Here is a 21,592-nt window from a genome sequence, read left to right on the forward strand (position 1 = left end):
CTGTTGTAGGCTATTGAAAACCAAATCTTTCGTCAGGGTATATGGTTCCAGATGGCTGCAAAGTTGATCTAGCCGCTTTCTGCTAAAGTCGGCTCCCAACACAGAAGAATGGGTGGGAGGAAAGTTCCAGTACAACTGAGATGACCTTTGCTTGGTAGTTACTTGTATCTCAGCCTTACACAATTAATGCACTTTGTTTATTCGATATATTGTAATAAAAGGGTTTTTTTTAAAGCCAATTAAAGAAAACATCTTGGTGGCAGCTGGGAGTGATGGGTTTGTAAATGAACTATGACAGTACAAATGTCAGGTCAGGCAGGGCTGTGACTGGAGAACCAGCCATCAGGAGTGCTATTTATCCAGAGTCCCCAGCACAGGACACAGAGCATTCTGGGCAGAGGTGAAAGGCCAGAGTCAGCAAGACACTTCCAAAGCAAGCTTCCCAAAGAAAATGGGCACCCGGGGAAAGGTAAGTGAATAACCTTTGTCAGCATTTGGCTGCTGCTTCTGCTGTGTCTTTGCACATTTGCTGAAGATGCTTCCTTCCGGGTTACACTAGAGGCACAGCGACTGAAGTCAACTAAGGGATAGGAAGGGTCCCTAAGCTAGAACTCTGCTCTAGGGAAGAACAGCTCTGATTTGCCAAAGCATGTAGGGCACTAAAGGGGGTGGGGGAGAAAATGATTTCCCTGTGCTCTAACAACCATCCATGCAGAGAATGTATTTAAGGCACGTGAATGGATGGGATGTAGATTCTGAAATGCTGTGTATACGACTCCATATAAGGACACACCAAGGTTTTTCAATGTAAGGAGAAACTGATAAATGTACAGGTGGGGTTTTTTTTCTTACATTTCAAAATCTCTTGTAACGAATATACATGACATTTGTGATATAAAAAATACCAATTTAAACCATAATTAAATACTGCCTAAGAACAATAGAGAAGCAAGTATTCAAATGATCAAAAAATGTACAATAGTTATGTAGTGGTCAGGACAAGGGGTTATTGACTTTCTTTCAATTTTACTTATGTTTGAAATTAAAAATGTAATTTTAGACTGAAAACATAATGTAAGAATTAATTATAAAATCTTAGGTGTTTATGTTTTTTTAATGCACTTTTACTCAATTATTACAAAGAGAACATTTTTTATTTAACTTACAATCTACTAATAAACTGATTGTGTGAGCCTCACTTCCCAGATTTTTTACCATCTGGAGACCTTAGTTGATCATGTTAGTAGATTTAGGACGGGACTTTCTTCTCTAACAACTCCAGAGTGATAGGAATACCTGCTGGACCAAAGACCACGCTCTAAGTAGCAAATCAAAAACACACATAACGACCTCAGCTCAGGTAATTCTGAGATGATTACAAATGCCTTTGGCCACCTACCAAAACCTTAAGCCTTATAATTATATCTCCTTTGTTATGGAGATAAATGTGTAGGAATAGTATTAGGGTGAAATTTTATATATTTGTTTCTTCAATTCAAAAATTACAATGGTTATAATGTGGACATTAATTTAAGATCTCTTCTCCTGAAAATAATGTAAGTATATATGCAACTAGTTACAAACTCCTTTTTTTCATGTAATTATGGCATGAATATTGTCCATTTTTGCAAAACAAACAAACAAACAAAACAAACTTGCTTTCTTTCTCTCTCTCTCTCCCTTCCTTCCCTCACCATCAGTCTCCACCTCTCTCCTTCCTCTCTCTTTCAGGTTATTAAATGCAAGGCAGCTGTCGCCTGGGAAACTGGCAGCCCCCTTTGCATTGAAGAAATCGAAGTGTCTCCTCCTAAGTCTCATGAAGTTCGAATCCAGGTGAGTGGGGACTTTAGCTGGGCATATAGACAGGGCCCTGAATGTTGACTTTCCACTTTGGGTGTCTATATTTAAAACTGGGTGTCTATATTTTTAGATCCAGATTTTAAAAGAGGCAATGTCATTCTTTTTTTTTTTTTACGATGGGTTTGAAATCTAACTCAACTATCTTCATCTTGATACCAACCCTAAGTATTAGCAAAGTACCTTGTTTTGCATTAAAATTAGTTAGGTTTTCTTTTTATTCTCCAAATACTAATTATGGGGGAATGTTATTAAAAAGAAGAGAGATGTAGCCCAAAGCAAAGGAGGTTGAGAACTTGGAGAGCCTTCCCAGGCTGGACACATAGACATGGGTACCAAGAGGAGGGATTAGGGATGGGTCAGTAGGGAAGAGTAGAGTGAAGCATTAACAGCAAGCCCACAGTTATCCATTTTTCTTTTGGACCAACTCATCACAGGTTTGTGTGTGAAGATGCAGGGAGAAGCCTCATGGACAAATCCGAGAATCTCACTGGGACAAGTTGAAGAGTGATTTAGTTTCTTTTAACTACAGAAGGTCTATTTCCTCTACAGTTCATACAGTCTCCACATGGTAGAACGAGCCGAGTAGAACTATGTCCTAACCACTGCCTGGTGTCTAGTCTCTTGTCTCTTTTACCTTTGATTTTTGTCTCCTAGAGATAATATCACCAACCCTGGGATTTCTTTTTAGGAACAATGAAAATTGGAAAATTAAATTGGATTCTAGGAAGAATGGCCTAGTACATTTTGTATGTTCTCTTTTCCCCTCAAAATGTAATTCTTTTACTAAATTCTAGGATTGCTATAACGAGTCAAGATAACATTGGACCTAAGAACACACTATAGGACCACAACTCAGGTCTGTCTTGCTTTGTAGGTAATAGCCACGTGCGTGTGTCCTACTGACATCAACGCCACCAATCCTAAGAAGAAAGCTCTCTTCCCAGTAGTCCTTGGCCATGAGTGTGCAGGAATTGTAGAAAGTGTTGGGCCAGGAGTGACCAACCTCAAACCAGGTATTCCACCTTCTGATTTCAATAAAATAGACAGACTTAGCCTTTTCCATGATAGCTCCTGACAACTGCCTTTGCTTTGTATGCTGTGACTGGGCTTTTTGGCTTTGCTTACATAGTTCATCTTTCCCAAAGGGGCACCAACACAATCTGTCATGGTGTAAAAAGGAAGTAGAATATTTGCAAACAGAACAGCCTAATAAATCCTAGAGATACGGCCACTGTATTTACATAAACAGAGATATCATCCTATAAAGCAAAGCTCTATGGTTAATGTACACTGAAGCTTCTGTGGTTCACAAATACTTCCTCTGTGTGAAATGGAAATTTATTTTATGGTTATGTAAAGAGTGAAGGCTTGCAGAAGGCTTAAGGGGAAAGCACCACACATGTCAGTGTTAGCTTAAGTATCATGTTGGAAGTTCATAAGATAAAACCTGATACCCTGAAGCAAGCCAGAGGCTCATTATATTTTATAACATATACAGCGTATACAGGTGTGCAGGCCTTGTCCGATCTGATGAGCCATATCAGCCATGCATCCAAACTTGGAGGTATATTAGTATTTTTCATTCCAAGTATGAGCACAAAACCAGGTTGCTCCCTCAAAACCTTGTAGCCTTGAAGGTACGACCAGTGTAAACCTTTAGTCCTGACTGCCATTTACTGGCTGTATGACTGGGGCCACTTACCATGGTCTTTGTGATTGGACTTGGATTTCTCTTTTCTAAAATGGCAGATGTGAGAAGTCCAATAATAACATTAGCTAATGGTGCTGCCACACATGAACTGCTGACCACGTGAGAATAATCATCACTTTGGTCATCAAAGAACCAAAGCCATTGCAGAAGTGGACAATGAGGAGCTAGAACAAGTAGGATTTAAAGGTGAATCTAAAAGGTACAACATGGGCCGTGAGTGTCCTAGCCTAGCATGCCCTACCTCCGCAGTCCTACAGTGATGTTCTCAGCTCCAAACAGAGTGTTTGAAAGACAGTAAAGAACAGCCACATGCAGACTTAAGTAAGCAGATTCCCAGCTAGAACCCTGTACCTATTATACCAGTTCAGGCTACCTGGCTGCCTAGCAGATTAAAGAAAAGTTCACAATCTTCTATCTTACTGAAACAAAATATTTTTGCTACTTATATATTCTTGTTGAATATAAAATGTATATACTAGGAAAAAAAATGTTTTCCACTGGTTTATCTGAGAGAATGTGTTTGAAGGCTAGGAAGCAAGCCTGAGCCTTTGCATAAAATAGGCAAGTTCTCTACCACCGATTCCTAACCTACCTGTGCTTCTAGAAACTATAACTACATCTTTGGTACTACCTAACATGTGGCCTTTCTTTGTAGGTGACAAAGTAATCCCATTCTTTGCGCCACAGTGCAAAAAGTGCAAGCTCTGTCTGAGTCCTCTCACAAACCTCTGTGGGAAACTCCGGTAAGCTCCCTTCGCTGGGAATAAGAGGATCAGTAGACATGCATGTCGGGAACACACTGGGCAAAAATAAATGGAGGGGAAAACATGAGAACAAACCTTCCACTTACTAATGCTACTTCCATGTGCCTGTAAGACACTGTTCCAAACACACGTGGCTTATAAGAGCAATTAAAACCCACAGGAGTGTCCTTCAGGGAAAAACTAGGTTGAGCCACTGCTATACAGTAACACAATGGACCACCATACAATAAAAATAGCTGGACTTAAAATATATACAGTAATGTAATCACACATGTTAAAGGAAAGGAACAAGATGCTAGAGGGCATAGTATATAGTATGGCACAAAAAGACAGTACCGGAGTTTACGGTTACATATGTATGTGACAAAGTAGAAACACATCACTGGAGTGATAAATTCCACGTTGAAATCACATCTACTTCTAGGGGAGTGAGAAAGAATATGGAAAGGCACATTAGTTCACTCCAATATAACTTCAGATCCTGAAAACAGATTTTTAACACAGACACTGGGGCTGAACAGGATGGATCTTCATCACCTCAGACTGATTTTATTGAAACCATAGAACGATGTGTTTGTCCTGCATGCTGATTGAAGCTTGTTATTTAGTAAGTTAAAACCTGGGCTGATGGGCTCAGCAGTTAAAAGCGGTCACTACTCGTCCAGAGGACTTGGATTCAGTTATCAGCACCTATGTAGGCTTGCAACACCACCTGTAACTCCAATTCCGAGAGATCCAATGCCCTCTTCTGGCCTCTGTGAGCACCTACATATGTGGTGCATATAAACTCACACACATGCATAATAAGCAAATCTTTTATAAAAAAATAAGTTAAAACTGTATTACTCATATCTATGCCTCTGTTTCTCCATCTACAAAAAGATACTACATGTCAGTTTTCAGGGTTGAATTAAAACTATATTCTTTTGCAAACCTTTAATGAAATGATAGGTTTAGACAATGGCCATGAATTCTAATAGCATAAAAAAAAAAAAAAGAAATATTCAGATACAGTGACCCTCCCCTCTCCAGGTGAAAAAAAAATGTGAAATCTGAATCAGACATTTCATTAAAACTTTCGGATTTAAGAGGCAATGCTGAAACAGAGAAGTCCATTAACCCAGATCTCAGTAGAATGATCCGCAGCACTCATGAGGAGGGAAACTATGGGACTGAGGACTCCAGTCTTGATAAATGCACTGTGCCAACTTAAAGGAATCTTTGAGAAACAGGTACAAAAATATTTCAGTACAGATGAAATAATATGATATGGAAGAAGATGGTGCCAGGTGAAACTTGACTGACCAGTACTTGACAGTCAAGGAAGCTGGAAGATAAGCATATGGAGGGTCATTGTACTGTTCAATTTTTAGTTTTATTTGATCCTTCTATCAGAAAAAAAATGAATAACACAGCCCTTTAAAGGGCTTCTGACATAAAGAAAGCACTCAACAAAGGTGCACTGGTATCGACACTAACATAACTCAGAAATACTATGTATGGATACAAAAATATCAAGTTATTTTCCCAACCTTTCCAGTAGATTCCATAAAACTTTCATGACAAATATATGACATCTGACATATCTTCTTCATTGTGTGCTTCTCTTTCTCCAGAAACTTTAAATACCCCACTATTGATCAAGAGCTCATGGAAGACAGAACCAGCAGGTTTACCTGCAAAGGAAGATCAATTTACCATTTCATGGGAGTCAGTTCATTCTCTCAGTACACTGTGGTTTCAGAAGCCAATCTTGCCAGAGTCGATGATGAGGCAAACTTGGAGAGAGTGTGTCTGATTGGATGTGGGTTCTCATCAGGCTACGGGGCTGCAATCAACACTGCCAAGGTGCACTGTTAAATGCTAGGCTATCTGCAAACACAGGTTACTCGGAGACAATCCTGTGTAAAGGAGTGAGGACTGCTTTCACACTGGCTACATTGCTTATTGTCACTATAATTACCTAGATCATTTATGACCCCCGTGATTTTTTTTCATATGTTCTGCAGATTAAACCCCAGGACGCGCACCTGCTAGGAAAGTGCTATACCATTGAGCTACATCTCCAGCTTAGCCTCTGTGACTTTATGTGCATTATTAGATGTCTCTAAATAATAATATTAATAGATATGAGCATAAGTTAGATGGTGTACCTAAAACACTGAGTTAATAAGCTACAGCTTCATATAGCTGGCCCCTGACTTATACAGAGCCCATTTAAACGTGACCTCTGAATATGAATGCTCATATGGGGACAACAGCAAATGGAGAACCCCACCTATTTCCATTTAGTTACCCTGCTCTCTCCCTGATTCTGTAGATTATTCTCCCTCAATCAATAATAATTTACCAATTTCCCATCCCTTTGTGGTTTTAAGAGAGTGTATTCTTGCAAGATGTGTTCCTGGGATCCTATTAGAATTTGAACATCTTTTAAGGCTCACCAGGTTGCAGTCAAATAGACAAGATGGGAAAAATAAAAGATCTCCTAGGCATCCCTGAAGCATTGCAAGGAAGAAGCCTCATCTCTCCCTGCTGACTTTACTCAACACATTAGATATATATCAGTCTATCAGTCTTTCCCTATCCCTGTCTGTCTGTCTGTCTGTCTGTCTGTCTATCAGTCTAGTCTACTGATCAAGTTTCAGGACAGTGGTACTATATAGAGAAACCCTGTCTTGAAGAGAGAGAGAGAGAGAGAGAGAGAGAGAGAGAGAGAGAGAGAGAAATATAGATTCAGAAATACACATACCTCTGACCCAATTTCAATGGGGAAAAACAACTCCTTTGAGAGTGTGTGGACTTTTAAATTGTTTTCTACCATCACTAAAGGGAAAAATGAAATAAGAGAATTTCTTCCCCTTAGGCTGACTCCTTTGAATTGATATGTGAACCATGAATGGCCCTTGTATAACTACAGATTTTGGTTGAAAAGCATCTGTCTTAACATTGGCAGACTGTCACCACTGGGTATATCAGAGTTTTATAACCGGCTTGCTTGCTTGCTGGCTTGCTTTTTTCCTTTCTTTCTTTCTTTCTTTCTTTCTTTCTTTCTTTCTTTCTTTCCTTACATGTCTGGGTCCTCATATCACCCTCCCTCATGAAAGAAAAAGCTAAAATCAGCAACTTTAAGTCACTCTGTACTTTTCCTGCCTGCAGGTCACTCCTGGTTCCACTTGTGCTGTCTTTGGCCTGGGGTGTGTAGGTCTTTCTGCTATAATTGGCTGTAAAATAGCAGGTGCTTCCAGAATCATAGCTATTGACATCAACAGTGAGAAGTTTCCAAAAGCCAAGGCCCTGGGAGCCACTGACTGCCTTAATCCCAGAGACCTAGACAAACCTGTCCAGGATGTCATCACAGAAATGACCGATGGAGGTGTGGATTTCTCCCTTGACTGTGCAGGAACAGCTCAGACCTTGGTATGTAGACTTCTCTCCCCATCCCCAGTCCTTGATTCTTGCTTCTAATATGTTCTTTAATCACCAAATAATAAGGGGAAGTAGGCCATGTTTATAGCAGTTGATGCCTTTTCAAAGGCAGATAGAAAAGAACTGTCAGCTGTAGGCCACCACTCACCCCCTCTCCGCCATGTTAACTTTTCATCAAAGCTCACTGATGTGGTTTCTATTGGTTTGTTTTATGTTAGTGTCATGAACTACCTGTGTTTGGGGCGCTTATTAGGAGAAGAGGCTTATTTAGCTTACATTCTGAAAGCTGAAAAACTCTACACAGCACAAGGCCAATTTGGGTGACTCTACCATCTGCATCTCATCCACCTGAACAGGCTGATGGTGGGGTAACGTGTGATTCACTAGAGAGGCCTCTCTAAAGATCCTGCCAGTTATCAGCACGCAGGAAACTTGCACATGACTCCCTCAAAGGCATAGTCAGGCCAAGTTTGGGTCACATTGCTTTCCCCATGCTCATGCTCTGCACGTTCAGGCCTCCAAGATGGCAGCCATACCGCTTCCTTCCACGTGTTCGCTCTTCTGAGATCTCTTCTTGAGCAGAAAATAATAGTTTCCGATGGTTTTTTTTTTTTTTTCATGACAGTTCGAACTATTGCTAACAGAAAACTTGAAGGGTTCCTTTATTTTTACGTAGCAAGGGAACTTCCCCACTGTATCACATCAAAAAGAAATAAAAGGCAGTGAGATGCGTTGCAGACATGTCATCTCTGTAGTCTCCACTTGTGCTGCCCACCTTTTTTCTTTGGTGAACAATACCTAGTTTGTATTTACTCAAGATGCTAATTTTGTTGTTTGTTGTTTGTTTGTTTGTTTGTTTGTGGGATGAAATGGTCTTAGTACTCTGCCTTGATTCTTTCTGTTTCATTGTGAGTAGAGGCAGCTGTGATGTTTTCCTTTTTGAGTAACACTGGCATGCAGCCTGGTTACTAAACCCCCTCTTAGAGATGGTTACATGGAGTAAAAGCTATAAAGAAAAAGACTTCCTGAAGTTTCCTTCCCTGGGTCTTACCTGACTAGGGCACTCTCCGGAAGAGAATGGAGTCCAGGAATAAAGCAACCACAGGCCACACACAACCCACCTGACAGCATCTAGCAGGTGGGAAAAGCTGGGGACAGCAGCATTCAGGGCTTCTTACCCTGTTCTGTGCCCTGTGTTCTGAGCTTCCCACCATGCACCCTGCAGTGCCCCACATCCGTTCTTTATTTCCCACAGCTCATTTTTACAGTGAAAAGCAGCTTACCTGTTATGGTGTGTGTGTGTGTGTGTGTGTGTGTGTGTGTGTGTGTGTGTGTGTGTTTATTTGGCTTACGCTTCCACATTGGAGTCCATCCTTGAAGGAAGCCAAGAGGAACTCAAACAAGATAAGAACCTGGAGGCAGGAGCTCCAGGATGCTGAGGCCATGGAGGGGTGTTGCTTACTGGATTGTTCCCTATGGCTTGCTCAGCCTTCTTATAGAACCCAAGACTATCAGCCCAAGGATGGCACCACCCACAATGGGTTGAGCCCTCCACACATCAATCAATTGTAAGAAAGTGCTCTACAAGTCTTGCCTACAGCTGATCTTATGAAGGCATTTTCTTAATTGAGGTTCCCGGCTCTCAGGTGATTTTAGCTTGTGTCAAAATAACATAAAACAGGCTGGAGAGATGGCTCAATGGTTTAGAGCACTGACTGCTCTTCCAGAGGTCCTATGTTCAATTCCCAGCATCCACATGGTGGCTCACAACCATTACAGATGGCCTCTTTCTGGTGTGTCTGAAGACAGATGCAGTGTACTCACATACATTAAATAAATAAATCTTTTTTTAAAAAATCATTTTTAAAAAAGATAACATAAAACTATCCAGCACAGACTTCTTTAAAGTTTCCATTGTTTGCTATTTTTTTTTTATTTTGTAGCATATCAGTGCCTGAGCCACACTCCCAGACACGTGCCTAAGCCAGAGTTCTGTGCCACAGTTTGGGGGGAATTTCACTGTTTCTTCTTCTTCTTCTTCTTCTTCTTCTTCTTCTTCTTCTTCTTCTTCTTCTTCTTCTTCTTCTTCTTCTTCTTCAAATAACAAAAACAGTGATATAAGTCAATTAATAGAGCATGTTAATTTTAACTTGTTAAATTTTAACACATTCTATTACTAGCTGACTTATGAGTATTTTAAATTATGAATCAGAATTACACTAGAATGCAGATGAAACAAGATAGATTTATCTGTCTTGAAAGATGAAATATTTAGTCTTCAACCAAAAACTGCTATACCTAAAACCACAAACACATGCTTGGGGATTATAATGCAACTTCTAATTATGGGTATAGATTTGATCTAAATTACCTCTAATTTTCTGAAACAGCCTAAAGAACCTAACAGAAGAGTTCAAAAGTTATATAGCATGAGCAAGTTTCTAATGTTTTGCCAATTCAAACAAAAACACTCTTTGTTTGAGACAGGGTCTCACTGTGTAGCCCCAATTTCACGTAACTCACTATGTAAACTAGATTGGCCTTGAACTCACAGAGATCTGCCTCCCTCTGCTTCTCAAGTATTGGTATTAAAATATGTACCAATACACGCAGCCAAAACTAATTCTCATAAAGAGTCATCTCTCTACTGAATAAAACCCTGCATTTGCATACAATCCCCATTTGAATCAACTTACTGTCATAAAGTTTAACTGCTGAACTAGAGGGAAGGTCAGAAATACAAATATAGCAGCAGGAAAGGCCCTTAAAACCTGGTCATGGTTGTTTGTATTTTCTCATGTGTATGTGATATGCTTACATGTATGTATGCATGTTTGCATGTTTGTGGGTGCACATGCATGCAGAGGCCTACGGTTCAAGTCCAAGAGTCTTCCTCCATCACTCTCCTTAAGAACAATAGTGTTAAAGACTTCCTGTAAGTAGCTACTTTAAAGTGAAAAGTGACGCCCACAGACTCTTCTCCTCTCCGTGGGTCTCTCTATGTGGTATGTAAAGATAAAAAATGTCCTGTGTCATACAAAGTACACAGAAAATAAGACTGAAGATGGTACCATATGCTGTTGATCCCAGCACTTGGGCAACAGAAGCAGGCAGGACTTTGTAAATTCAAGAGTGACCTGATCTAAATAGTGGGGTCCAGGACAGCCAGGGTTATATAAGGGTTAATTTCTCTTTTTTACTTTTCAAGTTTTGTAGTTTAGAGGGGGGTGTGGTTCTGTTGTCATTGCTGGGTTGGGGGGGGTGTTGTTGTTTTGGTTTAGTTTGGTTTCGTTTTAGGGGGGTTGTTTTAACAGTTTTATCTTGTTTGGTGATTTGATGGTTTTGCTTTGCTTTCATTTGGGTTTTGATTTTAGAGTCTTACATGCAGCTGTCCTGGAACTTGCCATCCTCCTGCCTCAGACTCCCAAGGGCAGAGATTATGGGATGAACCACCATCTCCAGTGTTGAGTTGATTTTGAAGCATCAGGAATTCTCAAGATAGGAAATAAACACACATTAAAATAAAAACTTCAAAGAGCACCCTAATTTCCTAGAATGTGTCCCCTTCCAGGAAGAGAACAACTTCATCTTCCTCCGTGCTCAGCGGTGTGGAGCCAACCAGGTCGATACCTGTCCTCTGCATCAGTCAAAATGTTTATGTTTGCCTTATGGTTTCTACATGGAATGGCCTTCCACACTGAAACTTACATTCTCAATTCTTAGCATTTCTCCATCAGTCCCAGACTTACAGTAGGCTAACACAGCAGTTCTCTGTCTCAGTCGACGATTTCCTTATTCTAGGCAATTATCTTGGGCTATTCTTCCACATGGTGACTCAGCAATTAAAGCTCAAATCCACGGCCTCACAATCTCAGCAAGTGCAGACATAGCAGGCAGGATGCATTCCAACTGTTGGCTAAAAAGTGTAAGGAAACAAAGTGTTATTTTCTCGTCTTTCCCAGTTTTAAAGAGCATTTCTCCATCTTTGTTCCCCTCTGAAATCTAAGTATTCAGTGTGTGCATTTCGCAGATGCTACAGAATCACTTACTGGCTCTCTCTTCATACTTTACAATATTTTCATCACAAGTCCCTGAAATTTCTCATATTTTAGTAAATGTTTGTGACAGATTGCCAAACTAGTATAGATTCTTCTTAATTCCATGGTAATGTTCCTCAGTATCCATGCTACACATTGAAGTTTCATCCAAACGATGGTGTTTGTACAGAGTAAGATGCGTCCCGTTTACTTTCAATATCTTTTCGATGTACTAAAAATGATTTTGTAAACAGAACACTAGAACCTCACAGTTCATTGAATGTTGTGATAATGTGCTGAACTTGAGCCTATTATATAGCTGGCAACATGGTACAAACAGTCCCTGGAGCACTGTATATAGTCACGCTGCAGCTCACGTCTTTTGTTTGACATTTCAGAAAGCAGCTGTGGACTGCACTGTATCAGGCTGGGGGTCCTGCACTGTGGTCGGAGCAAAGGTTGATGAAATGAATATATCCACCGTGGACATTATATTGGGGCGTTCTGTAAATGGAACATTCTTTGGTGGTCCGTTTCTTTCTCTATAGTTTTTAGTTTTCTTTGCTATAATATGAAATTATAAAATTATTAAAATAATTTCTATAAACATTGAGTATACAAAAACTAGTCCAGTATTTGAAAAGTCAATGAAGTTTATATGGAAATATGACTATAATCTACAAATTGAAATTCAGTTCAAGTAGCTGCACTTAGTAGTACAAGCCTATAATCCTAGCTCTCCAGAGGCTGAGGCAGAGAGATCCTAAGTTTGAGACAAGTCTTCATAGAGTAAATTCAAGGCTCACCTGAGCTGCATAACAAGAACCATCTCAAAAGAAAAAGAAAAAAAAATTCAAGTGGTATTTAGATGAACCAATCAACTCAGAGTAACAAAACAGAAAATTTGGTCTAATTAAGGTCATTTCTTAGATAGCATGGATAATAATCTTCAATTTTCCTTATGAAGAAAACTTTTTTTTTTGAAGATAGCTTCTCTGTGTAGCCCTGGCTGTCTTGGAACTCACTCTGTAGACCAGGCTGGCCTCAGACCTAGAGTTCTTCCTGCCTCTGTCTCCCAAATGCTAGGATTAAAGGCATGTACCACCATTATGTGGCAAAGGAAAACATTTAAATATAATAAATCTATTAAATTAAGGCTAGGGTAAAGCTTGGTGCACTTAAAGCAACTCAAATCGGACCTGATAATTTCACGTCTTCAACAGTCACACTTAGCTAGATTTAAGTAAACAAAGCAAAGACTTTAAACTAAAGGGGGACCAGCAGGAGAAGGGACAGGTGACAAGAGAGACTATTCATGGAAAGTAGACATTAGCAAAGTGCATTATGCACATGTATGAATGCCATAAAAATGTCTTTAAAGGAGAAAAATTAAACTATTTCTGTATGTCAAATGGTATGCCTTTCTTTACATGACACTATGGCCAAATTACAGGTTGGAAAAGTGTAGACTCTGTCCCAAACCTGGTTACTGACTACAAGAATAAGAAATTCGATCTGGACTTACTGGTGACCCATGCCCTACCTTTCAACAAAATCAATGACGCAATTGACCTGATGAACCAAGGAAAAAGGTAAACTGCAAACTTTATAACTCAGTGTACTAGAAATCCTTTGTGAAATTTTGTTTATGACTTTTTATTCTATGTGTTATCTGTGTGTATTTATGTACACCATGAGCAGGAAGGTGCCTGAGGAAGACATGATAGAATGTCAGACCCCCTAGAAGTAGAACCTTAGGCACTTGTGAGCCATCTGATGTGGGGGATGGGGACTAAACCTGGAGCATCAAGTGATCCTAACCAGTGAGCCATCTTTCTAACCTCAACCTTTATGGTTTTTATTTACTCTAACAACCAACCAGGTGTCTCTTGACTACATCCAAATCACTAGACGTGCTTAACAGATTAAACAATAGCCATCTGGGAAAAAAAGAAAAGCTTCCATTTTTGCAATGCACAGTGTTATATATACTATGCAGTATACAGTAGTGGCATAAGCTGATAGATGAATTCCCTCTCACAAACAATTGTTAATTCAAGCCAGTTATTCCTTGAAAGAAAGATTTCTATAGTATAATGGTAGGTTTCCCGTCCAGTGTGCCCACGTCTAGAATTGTCTTCTGCTGTTTGACAAAGAGCATTCGTGGTCAGAGCCCTGTGCAACTGCTGAGATATGAGCAGAATGGCAGGAATCGGGTACACACAAGCACTTCAACCCCCACTGTCTTGCCTTGTCCTGGGGCTCCTGTTAGATCGAGACATTTAATCAACAGTTTTAGCTTTCCTGTGCATCTCAGGATTGGGTTCTAGGTATTAATTTATATCAGTCCTCAAAATAAGGGCTTCCTAGAGGCTAGGGACTATGTAAGACTGGGATTAGTTATTTTAGTTAATTTACAGCCTTTATTAATAGAAGCAAAGAGTGAACATCAAGAATAACAGTATTTAGAAGAGAAATGGGGCAAAGAACTTAAAAGATATGACAAGGAAGAGGAAGGGAGACTAAAACAGAGGAGACTAAAGGATAGTCAATGTGGTAAGAGCTGGAAACAGAACAAATGTCACAGAAAATGAAAATTCCCACTTTCCCCCAATCTATTAACACTGTCACAGATATTATTACTGCCACGGATGGAGAAAGATGACAAAACAGAAGACATGATTCTTACCAGCATGAGCTTCTACTAAAGGGAGGAGTGGAGCGAGAAGGGGGTGGGGGGAATATAGTCAAAGAGCATTGTATACATGCCCTAAAGTATCACAATGAACTCCATTATTGCATGTAAATAGCACATGTTAATTTTTAAAAGGTGTCTCTAAAGGAAGACTAGATCAAATTCTAAAGTGAAAAGGAAAACAACCTGTGGACTTTGGATAAAGTGTTGAGATAAATAGTATTTATTGTTGTATTACTTTTATCAGTATCCGGACAATCCTGACCTTTTGAAGAAGCCATCTTGGAATGTCGTCTGATTGGATCCGAGCCTGTCTGGCTGACTCATTACTTCACATGATGAGCTAAAGAAAGCTATGAGTTTAAGCATGTATTTACACTTTGTATCAACACAGATTGACTATAAATTATATATTCCCTCTTTTCACTTGCTGCTACTTAGGGTTTGGTGGGATTTTTGTTTTGGGGGATTTTATACGTGAGTACTGTACTTACATGGTTTCTATCCCACTGCCTCCCTCTCCAGCTCCTCTCACATTCCTTCCCTTAACTCTCAAATTCATGACCTCTCTTCTTCAGCTGTTAAATACATATATGTACACAAATGTATATACAGATAAAAACTTTTGAGTCCATTTGTTATTATTCATGTTCTATATGAGTAACCGCCTAACCAATCGGGATTGGATAACCTATGGGGTGACTCCTTCCTGGAGAAGACTGGTCTTCCTCTCTTAATAGCCATTAATTGCCTGTAGGTCTTCATCTAGGGGTGTGCCTTGTGAGAGGTCCCCTGTGCACACTGGAATCTCAATGGGTGTTGCCATTGTCCAGATCTTGTATAGGAGACCATGTCATAAAGATTCCATGGATACAGTTCCCTGTAATTAATATATCGAAGACATTGTCTGGTAGCAGATTTCCTGTTTTGAGTGGAATTCTTCAAAAATGTTTTTTATATTCATCTTCTCCCTAATCAGTGCCATGATTAACTAAAGATTGAGATGCTATTTTAAAAATTGCATACAAGTAATGCAGTTTTCCATGAGTAAAATACATGAACGTCTACATCCTGACAGCTGGCTCCTTTTCCTACATGCTCTCATTCACTGATGAATGCTGCTTTTTGAAAGGGTAGATGCAACACAAACTACTTTTCTAGAGTGTCAGACCATTGTGCCAGACTAGAACTTGATTCCCTCCAAAGGAGAAAAACCCAAAAATATGGTTTGCAGGGCAATGTACTTTCTGTTGTAAAGAACTATCCTGATCTCTATTTGCTAATGCTTTAGTCCAAAGATGAAAACTTTAATGCATATATACCATTGACCTTCTTCAGGATATTAAATCTGCTATCAAAATATGTATTCCTCCACATAACAAGGCATGTGTTTTATTTCTAAAGGCTGGGTTTTGTGGGTCTAACATTAGTGCATCCATTCCAGTAGTAGTGTGCAAACACTTAAATTTAGAAGGCAATCTAATCACAGTACTACGACACATTTGTCTGAAAAGCACAAAGGGTTTTCTCATAGTCACTATGTGCCTTTGACACCTTCGTTTTCAAAATGCTACCACAGCACCCTCTGCTGTCCCTTTCAATTTTCCATTTCCTAGATGCCATTTTCACTGAGAAAAGGGAACTCAGAAAGAATAGCAATTTCTATCGACATCAAAGCTATCGTTATAAAGGGTCCCTTCCTATGTATTATATAATGTGATTCTCAAACACTTTCTGCTACAAGGCCCCTGAAGATAGGGCCATGTTCCTAACCCTGAGCACCTTACAGAGAGCAGGCCCTCCAGCCATTCAATCCCCTGTGAATTGTACAAGGCAGACTTTACTAACTAAAGTGCATGAGTCTTGTTACAGGGACACATACACTATCCTTCCAGCTGCTTTATGAGGAAGGTGCATCTACAGGCTAAACAGTTTTCATTGGTTTTGATTTTGATGATTGACTTTCAGTTTGATTTTGATTTGATTTGATTTGATTTGATTTTGAAACCCTGTCTCAAAATGTAGACCACGCTGGTCTGGAACTCACAGAGACCCACCAACCTCTGTCTCCTGAGTGCTACAATTAAAGGTCTGAGTTGCCAACCCCAGCCCATGTACCTGAACAGACTCCTATAAGCAACTGCAATAAACACATTGGTTCTCCAAATTGACACTTGGTCTCTTAATGCTTCATCCGGGATAAAGAGAAGACTCTTGATAGTAACCAGTAAAAGTCATGCAGCTATCCCTCTGTCTATTTCTGTCAATCAAAAGCAATCTACTGATTCCAATATAATTCTTCACAGACCTTAAAAGGATAATTCTCAGATTTATATGGAAACACAAAAACCAAAGATAGCTAAAACAATCCTGAACAATAAAAAAAATATCTAAAGGTATCACCATTTCTGGTTTCAATGTGCACTATAAAGCTATAGTAATAAAACCAGCACACCATAAAAACGGACACCTTGATCAATGGAATCAAACTAAAGAACCAGACATAAATTCATATATTGATGGACATCTGATATTTTTTATAAAGAAATCAGAATAGACACTGAAAAAAAGACAGCATCTTCAACAAATGGTTCTGGGCAACTGGATGGCTGCATGTAGAAGAATCCAAATTAATCCACACTGCACAAAACTCAGCTCCAAATCAAAAAGTTCAACATAAAATCAGATACACAGAACCTGATAGAAGAGAAAGTGTGGGATGGCCTTGAAATAATTAGTACAGGAAAAGAGTTTCTGAACAGAACACCATTAATGTAGGTACTAAGATCAACAATTAATATATGGGATCCTGAAATGGAAAAGCTTATGTAAAGCAAAGGACACTGTCTTTAGAACAAAGCAGCAGCCTACAGAATGGGGAATGGTTTTTACCAATTCCATATCTGATATAGAACTAATATGCAAAATACATAAAGAACTCAAGTAACTAGATATCACAAAAATAAAAAACAAATAACACAATTAAAACTGGGTACATATCTAAACAGAGAATTCTAAATAGAGAAAACTCAAATGCCTAAGAAACCCTTAAAGAAATCAACATCCTTAGTCAGTGGTTCTCATGCTGTAACCCTTTAATACAGTTCTTCATGTTGTGGTGACCCAGAACCATAAAACTATTTTCAGTGCTACTTCATAACTGTAATTTTGCTACTGTCATGAATTGTAATATAAATATTTGATATACAGAATATTTGATATGTGACTGCCAAAGGGTTCACAGCCCACAGATTGAGAACCACTGAACTTAGTCCTCAAGAAAATACAAATCAAAACTACTCCGAAATTTGATCTTTCACTCATCAAAATGGCCAAGATCAACAAAACAAATGACAGCTCATGAGGATTAGGAGTAAAAGAACACTCAACCATTACTGGTGGGAGTCTAAGTTTGTACAGCTACTTTGGAAATAAGTATGGGAGTTCCTCAGGAGACCGGAAATAGATCTACCTCAAGATCCAGCTATATAATAACTCTTAGGCAAATACCCAAAGGACCCTTCATCCTACTACAGAGATACTTGTCCAACAATGTATTCATAATAGCTAGAAACTTGAAACAACCTAGATGTCCCTCAACTGAATAGATAAAATATTCCATTGTGTGGTTTTAGCTTCTTTGTCAAAATTCAAGTGTCTGTAGGTACACGTGTTGGTTTATTTCTGGATCTTCTATTCCATTGATTGACTTGTTTTATGCCAATACCATGTGGTTTTTATTACTATTACTCTGTAGTACACTTGAAATCAGGGAGGGTGATATCTACAAAAGTTTTTTTATTCTACACGACGGTTTTAGCCATCCTGAGTTGTTTTTTTTTTTTTTTCATGTGAATTGAGATCAAGGGAATACACATTAGAAAGAAAGAAGTCAAAGTATCACTATTTGCAGATGAGATACATGGATGGGTGAATCATGTGGGAGGAAACATTGGTAAGGGAGGAAATACAGGGAGAGATATCTAAAACTAAGGACCATTTGACGGGTTGTATGGAAACCCACTAGAGTAGAAGCTTCCTAAAATATATACATATACGAAGATGATTTAAATAAAATCACCAAATAACAGAGGAAACAGATGCCCAATTGGACATCTCTCATCATCAAATGAAGTACCAGAAGTGAGCTATATCATAGTTGAGTTGTTGGCAAAGGGGTCCATGGGAACCACGAGATAACCTAAGCTTTTGGTTGACCTTCATAACACTGTTCAGGTAGCTGAGAACCTGACACCAGATAGCTCAGCACCTAGGGAAAAACTAAATACAACTTCTTTGCTGAAGAAACATAGTCACGCAGTAACTGCTAGCAACACTGTGCTACATTCAAAACTTGCTCAGCCATCATCAAAGAAGCTTCTCCCTGCAGTAGATGAGAACAAACACAGAGCCACAGCTGGGCAATGTGCAGAGAGTAAGAGACTCGAACACTTCTAAATGGATGTCTCCATCAAAACCCTCCCTCGGAGCTCAGGAAAGCCCATGGAAGAGGAGGTAGAAAGATTGTAAGAGCCAGATGAGATGGACAACATAAAAGAAACTAGGCTGTCTAAGGCCAGGACTGAAGCACATAGGAACTGACACAGACTGAGGGTCCCAGCCATGAGAAGGCAAGTGGACACAAGCTCCCACCCCTCACCCAGAAGCTATCTCTAATTGCTAACTACTCACAAATGAAAAATTAGTTCAGCCCAACAAAACTACATTGGGGACATAAAGCACTATTAAGTACAGGTGCCATCATGCCCAGCAATAGATGGCCAACAGGGTTCCCTGTCTCATGTCTTGCCAGACTCTTCTTATTTTTTTTAACTTGTGGATCCTTTGCATATATATTCTGGCTTCTGGTTATTTGTATGGGATTCCTATGTGTGTAAACATCTGGGTCTCTGTATACATGTGCTTCTCATGCTTTTTCTTTGGTTCTGTTTCTTCAACAAAAGAAAAATTAAAACCCATGGTCTGATCATTCCAGCACCCCTGCCATCTTCTGGGTCTGCTTTTGATGCTTGCCATGTTCATTCAAAGTGTGGTTTGCCTTTCTGTGTGCCTTGCAATTTTTTTTATTATTATTAAAAGACAGATATAAATTACTGTGTAGAAAGGGAAAACATTCTACAGTTTTTAATTCTTTATCTGAGTCTTTAGGTGAGCTTATAAACTTTAGTTGTTCCTGGATGTATTTTTTTTTTTTTAATACTCAACCCCTTAAAAGGTGTAGGATTCTAGAGCTGGAGAGGACTGAAGCTGACCCATCCTCCTCCTCCTCCACTGGATGAGCACAGGGAAAACCCATGCTGAGTTGTTGGGAGCCGACTTTAGTAGAAAGTGGCTAGATCAACTTTGCAGCCATCTGGAACCATATACCCTGATGAAAGACTTGATTGGCAAAAGCCTATAACAGCTGAAGCACACTCTGATAAATATATTGTTTATACCACATAGCTTGTTTTGCTGTTTAGTGACCTCAGCTGTATGGTGCACGTGGTAAAATGTTTTCACCTGTGTTCTCCTGCTTGTGTATATAAATACCTCAGAATTCCCTTCAATGAGGGAGACTTGAGAAAATAGAAGAGACTGAATCACACCCTGTCTTGTCTCCATTCTTCGAGTCTCTTGCCCCAAGATCCCCACTCTCTCTTTTGACCAGAGCACTTAGCCCCAAAAGTGTTGAGGCAAAGTGTTGAGGCAGAGTGTGGGCCTCAACACTGAGTTAAGCCCTGAAAAAAACATTTTTGAGGACAAGCCTCCTTAAGAACAGAAATGTTTACATTTCTACTCCTTCTAGAGCAGTGGTCTCAAGCTCCCTAATGCTACAACCACGTAATACGGCTCCTCATCTTGTGGTGACCCCAACCATAAAACTATCTCACTGCTACTTCATAACTATAATTTGGCTGTTAGGAATCGTAACATAAATACCTCATATGCAAGATACCTGATATGTGATCCCTATGAAAGGACCCCTAGAAGGGTCACGACCCGCAAGTTGACAAGTACCAGTCTAAAGGAAACAGTAGGAAAAATTTTCTCCCTCCTTCCTTGAAAACTCCTGACAATAAAATTCTCAAAGTATGAGAAACTTCCTTCCACTCCACGTGCCTGCATCTTCCATAGTTTACAAATGTCAGATTAAACTACAAAGAGCCTCCGGCAATATGGCAATCCGACTTCATTTCTGGCCCTAGTATTGCTTCTTGCAATGACGGGTTTCTAGTCGGATGAATTGTGATTCTCTGTATTTATTCCTGTCTCCAATTTGGGGGCAGCAGTTCTCAATGTGTGACTTCACTTCTGTAAGAATTATGGATTTCTCAACTTGTTCAACTCCTCACTGGAGTATAACTTACAATATCCATATGTGGTGGTTTGAATAAAAATGGTTTGTATATTTGAATGTTTAAGCACCAGAGACTGGAAACATTTGAAAGGATTAGGAGACCTAACCTTATTAGAGGAAGTATATCTCAGGGAATAAATAGGCTTTGAAGTTTCAAAAGCCCAGCCCAGGCCCAGAAACACTTTCCTCCCTCCTTCCCTTCCCTTCCCTCCTCAACCCCTCCCTCTTTGTGGATGTAGTTTTCAGCTATTTCTCCAATACAGTAAGCACATGGTTACCGCCATGCTCTCTGCCACAATATGGGATAACTGTCTGATACTGTAAGCAAGCCCCCACTTAAATGCCTTCTTTTTTAAGAGTTGTCTTAGCCATGGTATCTTTTCACAGCAGTAAACCAACGACTAAGAGGTGTCTTCTTGTCAAAGCAGAAATCAGAAGTCCTACTGAATTTTTGTTGTGTGTTGGTTTAAAGAGGTCCAAACAAAAATGCAAAGTTGAAATAATGAACCTACAAGGGGGAGGGGGCAATCTCGACAGAACTCGAATTTTATCCCTATTTTTGCCCTTAAGTGTTTAGAGTAACAACACTGGATTGCTAACCCATCTGACTCAAAACAAATCTGAGAGGAGGGGAGGAAATGCATTGATCAATGTATGTTTTAGAAAGACTGAGGAGAGGGGGAGTTAATTTAGAAGTGTGTTAGAGATCCCCGCATCTGGCATCAGATGTACTTT

General features: G+C 39.6%; 1 protein-coding gene and 1 long non-coding RNA gene across 8 annotated transcripts in view; one reads left to right on the plus strand and one right to left on the minus strand.

Annotated features, from left to right (window-relative positions):
- Positions 1–16,667, plus strand: LOC117707173 (all-trans-retinol dehydrogenase [NAD(+)] ADH4). 4 transcript variants are annotated; one of them, XM_034500580.2, is made up of 9 exons: positions 1–469; positions 1,732–1,833; positions 2,735–2,873; positions 4,227–4,314; positions 5,952–6,183; positions 7,495–7,755; positions 12,200–12,329; positions 13,255–13,393; positions 14,744–16,667. In XM_034500580.2, the coding sequence occupies exons 1-9, from the start codon at positions 452–454 to the stop codon at positions 14,766–14,768; spliced, it is 1,134 nt and encodes a 377-aa protein (XP_034356471.1). In that variant the 5' UTR covers positions 1–451; the 3' UTR covers positions 14,769–16,667. The 4 variants fall into 4 exon arrangements, 3 of the variants coding, with proteins under 3 accessions (XP_034356471.1, XP_076789411.1, XP_076789412.1); XM_076933296.1 differs by lacking the exon at positions 1–469 and adding an exon at positions 551–807 and having other exon boundaries at positions 1,701–1,833; XM_076933297.1 differs by lacking the exon at positions 1–469 and adding an exon at positions 556–833 and having other exon boundaries at positions 1,701–1,833.
- LOC143442143 (uncharacterized) overlaps positions 7,762–21,592 on the minus strand; it is a 14,777-nt gene continuing 946 nt past the window's right edge. The window contains exons 2-3 of one of the 4 annotated variants that reach the window (XR_013110155.1): positions 11,147–11,680; positions 7,762–9,855 (exon numbers count right to left, since the gene is read on the minus strand). This is a non-coding gene — a long non-coding RNA (uncharacterized LOC143442143). Of the gene's footprint in view, positions 9,859–11,022; positions 11,681–21,592 lie in introns of those variants that run through there. The other 3 variants (XR_013110154.1, XR_013110153.1, XR_013110152.1) reach the window with 3 other exon arrangements.

Source organism: Arvicanthis niloticus, chromosome 4 (assembly GCF_011762505.2).
Source record: "Arvicanthis niloticus isolate mArvNil1 chromosome 4, mArvNil1.pat.X, whole genome shotgun sequence".
Lineage (NCBI taxonomy): Eukaryota > Metazoa > Chordata > Mammalia > Rodentia > Muridae > Arvicanthis > Arvicanthis niloticus.

Coding starts and splice junctions, on each gene's coding strand:
- LOC117707173 (XM_076933296.1), top strand. CDS start 710: ATGCAGAGAATGTATTTAAGGCACGTGAATGGATGGGATGTAGATTCT. Junction 4,315..5,951: donor AACCTCTGTGGGAAACTCCG/GTAAGCTCCCTT, acceptor CTCTTTCTCCAG/AAACTTTAAATACCCCACTA. Junction 6,184..7,494: donor CTGCAATCAACACTGCCAAG/GTGCACTGTTAA, acceptor TCCTGCCTGCAG/GTCACTCCTGGTTCCACTTG.